The following is a 16,807-nucleotide window of genomic DNA, read 5'->3' on the forward strand; positions in this document are numbered from 1 at the left end:
ATCTGATCTCTTTCGACTAAAGGTGAGCCGGTCTCATACAGAAGGAGAGAGTTTTTCACCCGAAAAATCAGTTTTTTTTTAATCCCTCAGAACAGGCGAACCGATCCGTGAACAGACAAGAATCTACAGTCATAAAATGCGTACTTATTCCCTCACTAAGACGGATCAACCTGTCCTTATGGACGGTCGAGGAACGGGGGGGGGGAGGAAACCCCTGTATGAATAAATAAAGTTACAAATGAATCCGACTGACGTGCCTTCATTTTAAAATGCTACATAAGTATTCATCAAATTTGAACTCCAGGTTTTTGCAAAGGATCATCGCTATTGACTGCGCTGCTGGTTCCCTCCGACTTTAATTCGTACTATAAATTAAAAAAAAATACAATTTTCTTCTTCTTCTCCCTTCTACATGTTAGTCCTACTGGCCTGTTACAGAGCGATTTTAAGCTCTTCCAAGTCGTACACGTCCCAAGGATAAGGTGACTAGCCCTATGCCTCGCGGTATATTCTATGGCTATAGCTGCGTGTGTTCACTGGGCCGTTTGATTGCTTACGAGAGAAAAAAAAACCAGATAAACTGGGAAGAAAAACCCTCCTTTCTAAGACCGGTTAATTTGGCTATGTCTGACAAAGATCCTTAAGCTCCTTACATCAGCGATGGGAATCGATCCCAGTACACTGCTTTTCCAGGCATATGGTCGCAAAGCACACAGTCACTAGGGTAACCGCGCGGACACAATTTTATTAATAATTAAATTTTACATTTTTTTTTATTTCTTACCGAGAGGATCACTCCTTATCCTCCTCTGGAACTGCCTCTACTGTTTTGTAACTTTTCAATAAATTGATGTGCTTAAAAATTCAACTCCAGATCTTTTCTTTAATCCTCTGCAGAAGATGAACCGGAACTTAAATAATTATTACGTCATTACGGTTTAGTCTCTTGTTGTGTTTTCTGCGAAAGTAGGTTACTTTAAACAGGCGTTCGCATATATCTTTTGAGCAAAAAAGAATGATACCGAATTCCATGACCTTTCTAAATGTTACGAAAGTGGGTAAATCTTGTCTACTTATTCTTCTGGCTGTGTCAACGTTGTGTTCTCTGACCAGTTTTGTTGCTTTACTGGTGCAAAAGCCTGAATCCCAGAAAAAGAGTCCACGTAGCTGTACGAGATCAACTAATTTACGAGAACTGTTGCTGTTTATTATTTCTAGATAAGCGTCCTTTTCTTATATTCAATAAGAGTCACAGCGAGCTAGTTTCTAAATAGTTTCATCCCACCTTCCTCTTTCTTGTTAGACTCCATGGTCCGTCATCACTGCCAAGTTTTTGGCTTCTTTTAAATCTTATAACAGTTAATCTTGTTTGCATTGGAGGGAAAACTCTGCCACCATCGTATGAGATCGACTACCGCACCTTCATTTGAAATGCTCTGATACGGATTCTTTTTGTCCTAGACGGGATTCGAATCCAGGTCTTTGCAACTTGAACGCTTCGTCTATGAAGTACGCAGGCTCGTTCTAAATACGCTGTAATTACAAATAAATAAATAAATAAATAAAACACAATAAATCCTGCTGAAGTCCTCCCGTACTATATTTCATGTGGCAAAACAATTTTTACCTTCAAAAAAAAAAAAAAAAAAGGTACAGTCATGGGCCCACCACTTTTCTTAAACATTTCCTTCCTAGGTTTATTTAATTCTAATTTTATCTTATTAATATGCTTGCTACACTAAATAGGACACAGAAACCAATGTTACTGAATTGAAAAATCATAACACAGCTTACTAAAGCGATTTGCTAAGATTCTTCACTTCTGTTTGCCAGTTTGTATATATGCATATAATAACCCCCACTATAGCTGGATGAATTTTAGTAATTTGTCTTTACAGTCTGTGCTAAAGTTTCATTTCACTTCTCTTTAATTAGGAACAATTGAATGCTAACATTAGATAGAATGACTCGAAAATCATACAACATTATATTTAACAAACGATTGTAAATAACTTCATCGTAATTAATTCGTGCAAAAAAAATCTGTTGGTTCATCTGCTGTAGGAATGAATGATCTTTATACTAGAATGCTGATGCATTTGCGTGTATATTGAATTTTTGATCAGATTGGTCAATTAAATCGACAACGATGTTCTAGCATTATTGCGTGACAATAATAACATGTTAAATATGCTAGCGACATTTAGTGGAAATTAGTTTCTTTTCTTATGTGCTCGATGTTGTTGAAGTCTTTCCCATAGAATACTGTTAACAAGATTATGGCTTTCATAACATTGTTGATAAAGATTTATTACTTTGGCTGTGATCCATTGGTTTAGGTAGGTAGAAAGTAAAATACTCTTTAAAGGATATGTATTTAAGTATGTTAATAAAGATAGGATTGGCTTATTTAGAATTACAAAAAAAAAAAAGTAACTAAGACTATGATGCACCAGTGTTGGAAGAGTATTGAACTGTATATATTCCCAGTTTCCGAAAAATGAAAATGAAATATAGAACCGCATGTGTTTTTTCCAAGGTTCAGTTGTGCGAAATGACATTCCAGGGAGAAAAAATCATTGATTTAAGTCAAAATGTTTTTGATCTGAATTCCACTAAATGTTTTAAGAAATGCTGAACACCTATTTATTCATTTTTATATACGCGGAGGATCTGGTACGTCAGTATGTTTTCTGTAAGGTAAGATTGTGATTCGCATATATAAGGAATTCTCGTCTATTGTCATCTAATGTCATTCAGATGCATATCATTGGAGTAATCCTCACAGATGGTCTTACACCAAATAGTTTGTCTCACAACTTTGCACCATAACTGGGATCTAGAGTATTCAAGATTTTTTAATCGATAACAGTATCCGCATGGCTTTACACACTCTTTACTTAGTAGATATTTTACTCAGAATGTTTATACTCTTCCGTAGTTTGGATGGAAAACTGTCTTAAGATGTCACAGATGTAAAGAGGAGTTTCCGAAAAGTAAGATAACACATTTTGTTCTCTTAATAATGGTGAAAGGGAATGAAATAAAACATGGTGGACAGATAGATCCGTTAATAACGTTCCAACAGACCGCCATTGCGGTGCGGTGCGGTGCTACTAGCCTCACACTAATTCTGGTTGCAAGATGGCGGCTACAGTACCAGTGTGGTCCAAAACAAGTGTCCAGAAATTTATTCGTTTTATGCAAGCAAAAGGGGCTTCACCAAGTGACATTCACCCTGAAGTGGTTGCTGTGTATGGTGAAAAGGTGATGTCAAAGAAACAGGTGTGTTTGTGGTACAATGAATTTAAAGAGGGCCGTGGTGATGACATTGAAGGTCGACATCGGCCTTCATCGAGCAAGAGAGAAGAGAAGACAACATTTCGGCAATGTTATTTATTGTATAATTGCATTAATGGCATTGTTATTGAAGACCGGCGAGTGAAACTGCGTGAACTTGCACAACTAGTGAACTTGAGTGAGTCCACTGTTTACGAAATTGTTCACGATGTACTTGGCTTTAAAAAGGAGTTCTCCCGCTGGGTGCTCCGACAATTGTCAGAGGAGCACAAGGCAACACGCATGGGGATGCGTCTGTAGAATGTTGCGATACAGCGACAATGGCGAAGATTTTCTCGCTCGCCTAGTCACAGGAGACGAAAAGTGGGGGTTCATCACTTTACCCCCCCGAGAAAACAATACTCCGTGACCTTGAAACATCACAGTCTCCTTTGCACAAAAAATTCAAAACTATTCACACCGTCTGAAAAGTTATGGCCAGTGTTTTGGGACTGCCAAGGCATTCTCTTGGTGGACTACCCCTTGCCAAAGTGAGGAACGATCAATACAGAGCTTTACTATGCAATGTTGGACAAACTGAAAGGCAGCAATCGACGCAAACGACCAGGACATCTGACAAGCGGCATAATTTTGGTACACGACAATGCTACTCCACTGCGCACACCACTCGTGAGTCGTTGCGCTGTAATCGTTGGGATTATCACACCTCCCCTACAGTCCAGAAAACTTTACGCCTTCAGACTTCCATTTCTTCGGCTCCCTCAAGAAACACCTTTCCTGAAGGCATTTCACTACGGATGAGGAAGTTCATCAGGTGGTGCGATGTTGATTACTGGGTTTGGGCACGGACTTCTTCAATACTGGTATTGTATTGATAAACTGATCTATCGTTGGTACAAGTGCATCATTAAATTTGGAGAGTTTGTAGAGAAGTAGTCCATGTTCATTCATTTCTTGGTGTATAATTTCAACTCCCTATTATTAAACATCCTCGGGAAACAAAAAGTGTTACCTTACTTTTCGGGAAACCCTTCATACAAGTCAATACGAAACAGCATTTATTATTATTCGACACCTCTAGGGAGTACAAAGACTCATCAAGGGAGAGCACCTGCTCTACAGCTCTGTCTCCACCACTGACCGCAACCACACCAACGCCATCTACCGCCGACCAGGTTAATTTCAAACAGGCTTAGTAGGAATGTTTTAATAGTGGATTGTGATCGCTGTAAGCAAGAGAATCGTAATTTTGGAAGACTGGAGTTAATTTTGAGGTCGTAATATTTAACACAGCTCAATGAATTAATTTCTATACAAAAGTCTTTCTGGATTTCATCAACCCTTGGTATCTAGTAGAAAGTAGTATTCAATAATTTGTCATAATTTATGGTACATTCGCAAATATCACGGTTAATGCTAATAAAGGTGTTTTCATTTTAGATGGCATCATTATAATAATTATTATTATTGTTTTAAAGGGAGAGAGAGAGAGAGAGAGACTTCCAGGTCTCTCTCTCTCAGGGACTAGTCAGGGATTCATCGAGGAAGGCCACACATTACTGCGCCAGCTGTCATATCTGTTCTTGAATTCATTCAAATTACTTGCACTCACGACATCCAATCACACACTACATATTCTGATATACATACAGATCGATTTTGAATGCTTTTATGCAGTTTCCTGTTCTAGTCGGTGCTCGGAACTCCGCATTCAACGTGTCGGCTGACGATTGGCGGTTTATATATATATTATCCTTCGTAGCATAGTCACATTTGGTGAGTATGGCGGGTCTTCCACTGCGGGTAGCACTTGCAGTTGACTCCAGCGATTCCACCTCAGTATGGTATCAGTGATACCATACTGAGGGTATGGTATCACTGATTGTTGAGCTGGGATAGTCCAATTTGTCAACAGCTTACCGAACAGATAGGCCTGCAGTAGGGCATCCTATCACAAGTGCTACCCGTCAGTTGCCTTCTCGCAGCCGTATATATATATATATATATATATTAGGAGTAAAATTACTAAGTTTATGAAATTACTTAGTAACCCTAATATATATATATATATATATATATTAGGAGTAAAATTACTAAGTTTATAAAATTACTTAGTAACCCTAATATATATATATATATATATATATATATATATATATATTATACACACACACACACACACACATACACTCACACATACCATCATATTTATACTGATTTATTTATATTTATTTGTATGGGGTTCTCCCCGTTCCTCAACCATCCCTTACGACTGGTTGAGCCCTCCCAGTAAGGCATTAAGTACGTATTTTATGACTGCAAATGCGTGTGTGTGTGTGTGTGTGTGTGTGTGTGTGTGTGTGTGTGTGTGTGTGTGTGTGTGTGTGTGTGTGTGTGTGTGTGTGTGTGTGTGTGTGTGTGTGTGTGTGTGTGTTTACGGGCCGGTTTGCCTGTTTTGAGGGACGAAAAATCTGAGTTTCCGAGTGAAAAAACCCTCTATCTCCGTATGAAACCGGCTAACTCACCTTTAGTCGAAAAAGACCAGTTAAAGTTCCTCATGTCACTGAGAGAAATCGACCCAGGTCTTTCTGACCAATGGGCTTCGTCTATACCGACTGAGCTACGGAGGCTTAATACTAATTGATACAAACACGTGACTCGTTACATGGCACCATAGCCTTGCCATGGTGCTATGATTATTCTTAATCCTTGATTAAGGATTTCCTTAATCAAAAACAACTAATAAAAGTGCCACCTTAGTCCTTGTGTCTTTCCAAATAGTAATTTTCTTTATTCTTTCGATCATTTTTAAAACTTTAATCATTTCAAAGGATAAATCGTTTGCCTACCTGACTGATGATATTACAATGGATATTTCGTATCCTTTTAAGAATGACTATATTCACTGTTTCGAAAGGAGACGAAGGAAATTCGTTAACTTCATTGCCATTAAATAAGAAGGCTATCATATTTACTATAAAATTCTATTCGTATCTTACCTTTGAAAATAATTAGATCTGATTTTTGTCCATCTTCGTGGACCTCCGCTTTTCTTGTCTTCACGAACCTAATTTATTGCAAGTTGAAAAACCTCTCTCATGTGGAATCGTCATATCATCATCATAAAAAATAACACTAACATTAATAACTTTTTCATTCTTTCTAACCTTTAATCGATCTAGTATTAGTTTTTCCTATAGATTCTACATCTCTTTTCTATAATATTTTGATTGAAATAAGGACTGTTGCTCTTATATTATAACAATTATATCATAAAATAAATATAGGTTTCTTTCACAAACTTTTCTTGTCATATTGTCTTGTCAATATAAGAATAAACGTAGGCCGCATTTCATATATTATTCAAATCTTCGAATGATTTTATTCAATATTCATATAGCCACAGTTAGATAATAAGCAAAATTGAATTCAGGGTCAAAGAGAGAGATCAAAAAATATTCACTCAACAATATGTACTATCCAATGGTTATAAATACATGTGTAATATACAATAACGAAGCGCGTATATTTATTTGCCATTGGCAGCTTCACATTTAAGATCAGATTGTTCTCTTATTGAAATCATGCTTTCAGCTATGGTAGTAGTAGTGGTGGTGGTGGTAGTGGTAGTTTCTTATATATGCAGTTACTTGTGTGGGATGAGATACGTAGTGTCTTTACTGCGTCACATCATCATTTATAGTAATATTTCATCACGTGAGTGTTTGTTCCCCTAATATCTAGGACTCTCAAGTTATAACAGTTTTCATATGAAAATTAAGTGAGGATAGTGGTATTTTGTTCAGTTAAGTAACAGTGGGCCCACTTCATGGCGATGTTGAGTTCGATGTTAAAGAACGAAGTATGTTATGTCCTTCACATCTGCATTTTGCAGTGGTATCCCCTGAGTCAGCAACACACACACACACACACACACACACACACACACACACACACACACACACACACACACACACACACACACACACACACACACACACACACACACACACACACACACACACACACACACACACACACACAGACAGACTAATTTTAAATTTAATTTACGGAAAATATGCCGCAGGTTCCTCAATTTGTTATTTCAAGAGACTGACACATAGGCACTGTTTTTGTTATACTGTTTCTATAAAGGAAACAATACACTACACAAAGTGCTTTTTTTTGCGAAGAATAAAATATTATGGCTATCACCGTTGTCTAAATGAATAAGCATTTGACTGATTTCCTTCCACCTATTTTTACATCGAAGTAACACCGACTTATGGAACATTCTCAATCGTGCTGCTTTGTAAATATTCATATTTACATCAATAGTCATTGCACTGTAATTCCCCTATTAAAACTATTAAATTTTAGAAGATGCGTTCCAGCTTGGAAGGAACAGAAGTTCCTCATTCTCCGGCTGAAAATTTGCACACTTTATTTTCTGGAAGTTTGATCTTTACTTTTTCTGTTTTTTAATTAAGGAATCTGGCAGGCTTTCTGAGTATGCTTTTCTTCCTCGTTTGTTATTTTTTCTGAAAAATAAAATGATAATTCATTTTAAAACAGTAAAATGTGTCAATCCATTTTTTATAGATAAAGACTACATTTTGGCTAGATAAACTGCTTTTATATAAATAAAAATGGCTTAATAATAATTAAAAAATCGGCTGCTGGAATCCTTTTTATTCTTTGAGTATACAGTTGATGCCGCAATAGCGAGTTGCGGTGTTGAACAAAAAAGAAAAAAAAAAAAGTTGTATCAAGTGTTATTATGGTGCAGTTTCCATTTTGCCAGATATGTACATTTGGCCTATTCGTATAATCAGATATCTCAGGGATAGCTAATATTCCGTAAATTCTCACTAATTTGTTCACTTTAGGCATTAAGTTTTTAGTTCTCACAGCTGAAGGTAAATATAGAGGGTAGGTATCGAACTAGCGGATTGCTAAGTTCAACCAAAAATTGTACGGAATGTTGTAAAATTTCATTTCCGCTTGCAAATGTCTACATTTTGATTTTCGCAAGGATAGTTAATATTTTGTCATTTTTCATTAAATTGTTCACTTTAAGCATCAACTTTTCATTTCTAGCAGTCGAAGGATATCTAGAGCACTAGTTACGCGAACAATCATCAATCTTTAAGGCTTACCATTTCAAAAATTCTTGTGCAGCTCATTGAATCACCAGCACATGATGCTTAAATTAATTCTTGTGATAAGGAAATATATCGAATTTACCACGAAACGTAATGTATACACATTATTCTCGAATATCATGAACTGCACAATAAGATTCTACTGATTCTCAACGCTAACCTTTATTGTTTGAAGTAATACAATGAGACACTACCCGATCAGTATCAAAATCTAAATTAGGTTTTGTCCAAGAATGAACACTATTTCTGAAAATTACAACCGCAAATTCGGACGAATCAACTTGTGGAAATTTGTATAACTGACGATTTAAAGTAGAAAGCGTACACATTCAAATTTTCGAATCGCAAAGGGATCACGTAGTAGCACTTAACAGGATAAAAGACAAAAGGCAACGATAAGCGAATTGTGTTTGAAGGAAGCCCTTTTTCGTAAGTGATTAAACTTGCAAACTAGGGTGCTCAAAGTAGTAATGGCTCATCGTCTGGATGATTTCACTCGGAGAAAAATTATTGGAAAACTTGAAGAAGGCCACTGAATTACTGATGTTGCTGGAGACTGGAATCTCATTTAGCGTTGTATCCAGACTCAGGCAGCGTTTCAAACTAATGGAATGCATTTCAAATGTTTGCAAAGAAGTCACCATCGCTCTACAACAGAGCTTGAAGACAGACGTTTGGTTATAATGCAACACAGCAGGTCAGCTTGCAAGTTGGTTACATTCAAACACAGGTAGGTGGCCTATATTAGGCCTATACGCCTAAAGGCCTGTAGTTTACGTCCCTTTATCTACAGCTCATCGTAGAGCATGTTTTCGGTGATGTATCGAGCCTTCGTAGCTCAGTCGGTACAGACGAAGCTCTTTGGTCGGAAAGACCTGGGGTCAATTCCCATCAATGACGTGAACCTTTATGTGGTTTCTTTGGACTAAAGGTGAGTTAGCCGGTCTGATATGGAAGTGGAGAGTTTTCCCGGAAACTCGGGTTTTTCTTCCCTCAGAACATGCAAACTGGCCCCGTGAGCACACACACACGGCTTTACAGTCATAAATACATACTTAATCCCTCACTAGGAGGTCTCAAGCAGTCCTAAGGGGCAGTTGAGGAACGGGGGGAGAGAATCCTATACGAATAAATAAGTGATGTATCCATAAAAATTGGACAAGACACCAATGGACTAACGTCAGATGAGAGTTGTTTTATCTTTCCTCCGATTCTAGACGACACTTGATCTGGCGTAAAATTGGTCCTGCTTACCATCCTGAGAATGTTCTTGAAAGCGATAGATACGGCGGTGCTGGGGTCACGGTGTGGAGAGGCATTATACTTAATGGACGCATCCATCTACAAGTACTGAAAAAAAGGACTATGACTGGTGAACGATATTGCAACGAAGTTCTTCAACGTCATGTTCGATTTTTTCGTGGTGCTGTAGGAGAATTCATTTTTATGGATGACAGTGCCACACCACACCACATCGTACACGAGAAGTACAGATACTTCTGGAGACCGAGGATATTAATCTAATCGAGTGGTTATCAGAACCCCCCCTCCCCCCTAGATCTCATCACCATAGAACACTTTTGAGACGCAGTAGGGAGATGCATTGCTGCTCGAAATTCCCCTCCAAAAAACAAACAAGGCCTTATCCTTGCCTTGAAGAAGGAGTGGGCCTCAAGAACTCCTGAATCACTTGGTACTAAGCATGTTATGACGTGAGAGCTTCATCCAGTTCGAGGTAGACATAGTTCATACTGAAATGTCTCTGCGCATAATTTTCTGTAAGCCCTGTAGATTAATTCCTTAACTACGTCCTTAAGAAATTTGTATGTTTTGCCGAAAATGTATTGCAATTATTTTGTACGAAATTGATAATACATTTTCTTCGCAATATGATTTATTAGTATGGTGGCAATAAATTTATGTCCACATTTGACTGTAGTCATGAAATGTTTTTCATATACAGGTTAACACATAGTTCGTCCTTAGCTTTTGTACACCAGTGTATAATCCGCAATTAGGTCACATTTCATGAGGAAAAACACTAAGTCGCTAAGGAAAAAAAAACTGTGCTACCTGCTATAATTAGGATCTGCTAACTTAACTCTTTCGTAAAAATGCCAGCAGAAAAACAGCTCTCGTTGTTTATTTTTGTATGTAAGCTACTTCTGTTTTCATAGTGATTTATATTTAATTTTATTTCATGCATTTTTTGATTTTTTGAAAAAAATCAAAAAATGCATGAAATAAAATTTGGTTTAATTATTGAAATAAAATTTCGATAAATAAAGAAATCCTCTATACCGTTATATTTGTTGCAGAGGTAGTCGATACGCTTTAACGTTTTGTACGCCTCTTGACAGCAGGTCACACTTTCATCAACCCCAGGTGGGTTAATGTACTATCTATTAATGTACTCCATAGCTCGAAGACGAAAGTGCACAAGAATGTGGCAGATAATTTCACCATTTCTTCCTTATCCTAAAGTGGTATGTTACTATGTAAAATCGTGTGAATTTTTCTGAGTTGCGGCATAAATAAACTTCAGTTTCCGGAAAGTAAAAAAAACACACACATTTACTCACATTGATAAATAATTCGTTTTAGGGAATCGGCTCCAAACGCCGAGAAAAAAAAATCTCTACAGTCGGTGAAATCGAACTTATAAATGCTTTTATTTTTTGTGAGCAAATACCACAGAATTTACTGGATATCCAGGTGACTTATGAATTCATGTACTTAAAGTGAACTTTTAGTTAATTGGCTCACTTCAGATATCCAATAAGTAGGATGGTGTTTTCTAACCGACTATTTTGATATTCATCTACCACCCAAAATAACTGTATTGAATGGTTTTAAAACAAAAATTGTTATACAGACAGTTTAAAAATGATTATGACATTTGGGACCATTCTTCTCTTTATCATTATCTTTTCTGCAGCACTCCACAGTTCACAAGATTTTGACATGTGGTTTTATCTCTTTGATTGCACTATTATTGCTAGCTTGTTTCCCATGAGAATGTTTTCTGTCATATCTACAGACTATAAGTTTGTTTCACTGTGGCATGGATTTTTAATTCATATCGTAGATAATATATGATTTTAATAGCCCTTGTAAGACAACTACAATTCTTTCGAGAGGATTCGGAAAATTCTAAATTCTTCACCAACAATTCATCGCTGGAAAATGATTCGATGGGATAATTCTTCGTCAGAAAATTCTTCTCAGGGAAAGTCTTCGCGAGAAGATTGAAATAATATTGTAATGATACACATATATGAAAAACGAATGCAAAACAAGAAATATTTTCGAAAGTATAGTTTCTTTCGGTATTTCTGTATTATTTATTTCATTAGATTTTATTTAACGGTCTTAATAATATTTTTATTCTCTATAACGTGAAATTAATATTTTGTATTTTATTGATCAGTGAGTTCCCCTAGTTTTTGTGTATTTCTTAAAATGCGAATTTTGTTTTTCTTTCTTACTTTATCCCTGCTCTGTAGACGGAATATTATTTTTTTTCAAAGCTGTGATAAGGTGGTTAGGGAGTAATTGCACCAAATTTTAGAATGTTTATTTATTTTTAAACTTTCACTATTTTTTGCGCACCTAAGAAAATTCCAGATGTGATTTTTTTTTTCACTGATCAAAATTAGAATATGAAGCGGTTTCAACTTTAGTATACCCGTGTATTTTTGAACTGACTCCACTTTTCTTATATAGCAGAAATGTTTGAAGACTATTATTGTAACACTATATGTACACCTCTGAGTAACTATATTAAAGAAAACGACAGTAAAATTGCACAGATCTTTCCACGATGTACATCAGCTTAAGGCAAAATTCCCATCTGCAACTGAAATAATAATTTCCACCTTATTTTCCAATACTAGTATTTTATGAAACGAAGAAATTTTAAAATTGATATTTTATAATAATTTTCTTCTTGATTGAAAAATGTACAGCTTTAATGCATAGTTAATTATCTTGTGAGAATTAATTAACTATGTGATTGTAGAGTGGGTACGTTGACCAGATCAACTACTTAGCTAACATTTCCGACTACAGATATTTTGATTACTTTATTTTTGAACTGTTCACAAGATAATTAACTATTTATTTTACTTTGGGATCTTGTACCTATACATTGTTTTCAGTCAAAAAGACAAATAGTATCCAATATCAATTTTAAAATTTCTTCGTTTCATAAAATACTGATATTCGGAAATAATGCAAAGATTGGTATTACAGTCATAGATAGGAATTTTGCCTTAAGCTAATTTACATCATGAAGGATATGTAATTTCACCGTCATTTTCTTTAATATAATTACTCAGAGGTACACCTATATTCTTATGCTATCTCTACAAAACAATAATAACTTTCAAAATCTCTTTACTTTGCAGAAAAGTGTAGTCCGGTTCATAATAATCGAAGCCACCTCCTCTTCTGAATTAGTTCAGTAAAAAATATCACATATGGATGTGTGAGTTGTGTAGAAAAAATAGTGAGAGTTTACAGAAATAAACAAGCATTCTTAAATTTGGTACTCTTTCTCTCTAACCACCCTATCACAGTTTTTAAAAAATCAATATCCCGTCCACAGAGCTTGTAAGAAAGAAAGTAAGAAAGAAAATAAGTACTAAGTAAGAAAAAAATTAAGACATAGACAGAAATTATAGAACTCACCTATCAGTAAAATACAAAACATTAATTTCACTTTATACAGAATAAAAAATATAAAAAATTTAAATAAAATCTAATTAAATAAATAATACAGAAATACAGAAAAAAAAATATATTTTCTAAAATTTATTTTTTTATTTGATTAATTTATCCTATATGCTTGTCATTACAATATTATTTCAATTTTCTTGCAAAGAAATTCCCCTACGAAGTTGCTCGCAATGAGCTGTCTACGAAGTAGAACTAAATGTTATTTAGGCACAACGAATGGAAAATTAAATATCGAAATAGACACCAAAATAAGCAAAGCTGGTACCATGGGGAGTGAACTGAATGAATTAATATGGAATAAGAGAGAAATTAATCAAAACACTATAGTAGCTGTATACAGCATAGTGTTCCCGCACTAATTTTATCTTATACATCTGACAGGTGGATTAGATGTAAAACAATTTATTACACCCTAGTGATGACGGCAGACACACGAGTCCTAAGAATGAACAGGAGGGTGAACATGTGATATTAATACCTGAATTATATTAAAAATGAATATATTAAGAAATACATGATATTGCATTAAGAACTGTGAGTATTGCTAATCCGAGGTAGTATAGTGCCTTGGAAAATAAAGGAAAACAAGGGTTTGACGCGAGAATGGTGGGAAAAAATCAGTAGAAAACTGGGAGGATTGATACAGTTAATAGCATCTTACAAGATCAAAATGCACTCATTGTTTAATTTATTAGATTGAAGGAAACCATCGCAGATAAATAATTGTAGTTTGGAATGGAAATCGGAATTTGAAGAGCGCTCAAGTAAAGGAATAAACGAAATATTGGAAGGAAATTTTGAGTTAGATCATATCGCAGAAAAATAGAATTGTAGATTTTAGCAATCTCTGCTATGGAATATCAGTTTTTATGAACGCACACGAAGGGATCATGTAGGGTATTATTTGCATAATTGGGTCAAAAGATAGTTGTTGAGGCTGTCACTTTAGGTTCTGTGAAAAAAATTAGATTGGGTTTTGATCACAAAAACAAAATGAAACTTTAGTTTCATTTTGTTTTTGTGATTGTTTTGAACAATTTTCTTCATTTGCCGGATCCTTGTTAATTTCAGTATTATTTTTCAAGATGGACGATGTTCTGTGAGAGAAGAAACAAAGTAGGGACATGCAGTATGTAGGGTGAAAGGTTCATAAACATATTGCCTACATAGGGAATATGTCTCTTTTCCATGCATCTCATTGACAGTGCTCCTTGCACAGTGCTGTTACGTGAACTCCCTTCAGACGCTTTTGGTAAGCAAGTGACAGCTGATTGACTCGCTCGCTGATCGAGAAGCTTCCTGTTTTCGATCAGTTTGCATTGTGATCAGGTTTGGTCCTTTCCCCTCTAACGACTTGCTTGTGGAACCGGTTTACTTCTTTGCTCTCAAATGGAGGAGAAGATGTTGGCTCACTGGTTAATTAGGATGTGTTGGACATGCCAATGAAAATGTGTCACCCTCTCCGCATGTTTGATGAGAACGGGGATAGAAAGAAACCAAAGATTCTACTCTTAAACCAAATTAACATGACAACACGTCTTTCATCCAGTAACAAAGCCAATGATGCTTTTTCGGGTGATAAGAGTCATCTTCCACCTAGGAATTCGGTTAGCATTTAGAAATCTGGTGGCAATGCTCGATTGATGCGCAAGAGACCGCTTTTGGAAAGGCTACTCTTGGACGATAAGGTTAACTTAACTGAGAGTGGCTATATGTTGCGCATCACTAGACCGATATAGCGCGATAGTTACTGATAGAATGATATATTCTATATACATATATATAGAAAAATATACATGTAATCAACAAAGTGAATTATTATTGTTTTTTTTTTGTTTATTATATGCTCTTAATGTGTTAACCCGAATGTCTAAAACACTTAGCTTGCCAAATTCACTTTATCAGAAGGAAAATGTTGGAAAGTGAATTTTCAGGATATCTGAACACCTGATATTTTGAGCCGAGCGTGGGACAGGATGCATTACCATTGTCATATCACACGTACAAATACAACGTATTATGGATAAAAGAAATAGTGTCAAGTTATCTCTTGTGATCTCACAGTCATTACATGCGCAATTAGGAGAACGACAGGACACTGCAATTTCGACTGGAAACAAACATTGGAACTCAGGTTTCTCATCTCGCATACAGGCACTGGCACTAGTACACATGCAATTTACAGGCAAAAATACTATTAGTAGATGGCTTTTTGTAGATGGAGATTTAAGTCGTGTAGACGGATTGCATACAGTGGAGTGCTTTTCATGGAAGTTTTACGTAATAATAATAATAAGAGTTATGATAGTGGTAGTGGTGGTCCATGGGAAACGATTATAACTGTGGAAAGGCCTCATTGATGTCATATTCTGAAACCCAACTGTCATCCATAGCGTTGAAAATCCGAGACATTCATGAGAGTTTTGAGTAGATTCATCTTCCTAGATACCTCTAAACTTATAAAATATTTTATGTCGAATTCCATACCAATCTCTTATTCTCCGATATATTGTGGGGAGTTTCCATGTGTATTAACAGATATTCCGTCATTTTTAAATATACTTATATATATATATATATACTCATACTTACCCGAAATACTACATCTTTCTTTCGTTGAAACTTCCGGTTTTTGTTCCATTTTTTTCTGAGGTCTTCTGAACCAGAAATAATTTAACAGAAAATATATGACACCCATAATGAGAGATGATAATCCCATTACTAGAAACGCTATTTTCGCTCCATATGTACTCATGACAATTCCTCCCACGAAACTTCCTGATCCTGGACCTAAGATGAAACAATATAATAAATTATGAGATTTCCTCAATCGATTTATCTAAAAATGTAAGGTTATTCAAAAATACTGATCACCTTTTCAGAGTTTTATTTCACAAATGCTATGAATGATAGAAAAATGAAAGAAACCACAAATCTCAGAGGTGCATTTCGAGTCTGTGTTGAGTTTTATCAGTATCGGAAGCCGATTCTTAACAATAAACATTAAAATAGTATTTAGGTTCATGCAATACATTGTCCAATATGCCACAGTTTCAGCAGCCCGGATTCGCTTTTGTAACATATACGTTTTGATTCAGAGGGATCAGGCCATGGGAGCTGTGGGACCAGAGTATCGGGCTGCATCGTCTTATCCACTGCTGTGACTGGAAAGTTTTTCTCAAGGTAGTGGACATTCACATGTCAGTGCCAGTATGAATGAATGGGTCACCATTCCATACATATTGTCATTAGGATGTGAATGCTTAACTGTTGCATCATTCTCACTGCCTAAGCCAGACATTCCGTCCTCTAAGAAAATAAAAGAATGCTACACTTAAATCTTTCGCAGGAGAATATTTCTTTATTTCACTTTTGTACTGTTTTTTTCATAGTAATAATCGATATGGTCGAAGTGAAGGTTATTTATACTAAACGAGAACGCATGGTGAAAAACACACCATCTTTCTCCTTTAATAACAATTTTGCAACTTTAACAGTACTCTTTGATTACTCTGAAATGAAGCCGCTATAGTATTCATGTGATAAATTTGCGAAGTGGTGCCCAACATTTCTGAAATGTGTCTATACTTATGTTTTAGACT

General features: G+C 35.8%; 2 protein-coding genes across 2 annotated transcripts in view; one reads left to right on the forward strand and one right to left on the reverse strand.

Moving 5' to 3' along the window:
• The first annotated feature begins 3,144 nt into the window (after positions 1–3,144).
• On the forward strand, positions 3,145–3,600 carry LOC150104713 (protein GVQW3-like). The gene has a single exon (XM_090395614.1). The coding sequence runs from the start codon at positions 3,145–3,147 to the stop codon at positions 3,598–3,600; it is 456 nt and encodes a 151-aa protein (XP_090251740.1).
• A 3,050-nt stretch (positions 3,601–6,650) lies between these two features.
• The window catches only part of LOC150104714 (major facilitator superfamily domain-containing protein 6-like), a 63,182-nt gene continuing 53,025 nt past the window's right edge, over positions 6,651–16,807 (reverse strand). The window contains exons 4-5 of the mRNA XM_090395890.1: positions 15,798–15,995; positions 6,651–7,841 (exon numbers count right to left, since the gene is read on the reverse strand). Of these exons, the coding sequence (XP_090252016.1) occupies positions 7,786–7,841; positions 15,798–15,995 (254 nt within the window). The 3' untranslated portion in view covers positions 6,651–7,785. The remainder of the gene's footprint in view (positions 7,842–15,797; positions 15,996–16,807) is intronic.

The sequence above is a fragment of the Typopeltis vanoorti genome, chromosome 7 (genome assembly GCF_054136105.1).
Source record: "Typopeltis vanoorti isolate ZY-2024b chromosome 7, IOZ_Tvanoo_1.0, whole genome shotgun sequence".
NCBI lineage: Eukaryota > Metazoa > Arthropoda > Arachnida > Uropygi > Thelyphonidae > Typopeltis > Typopeltis vanoorti.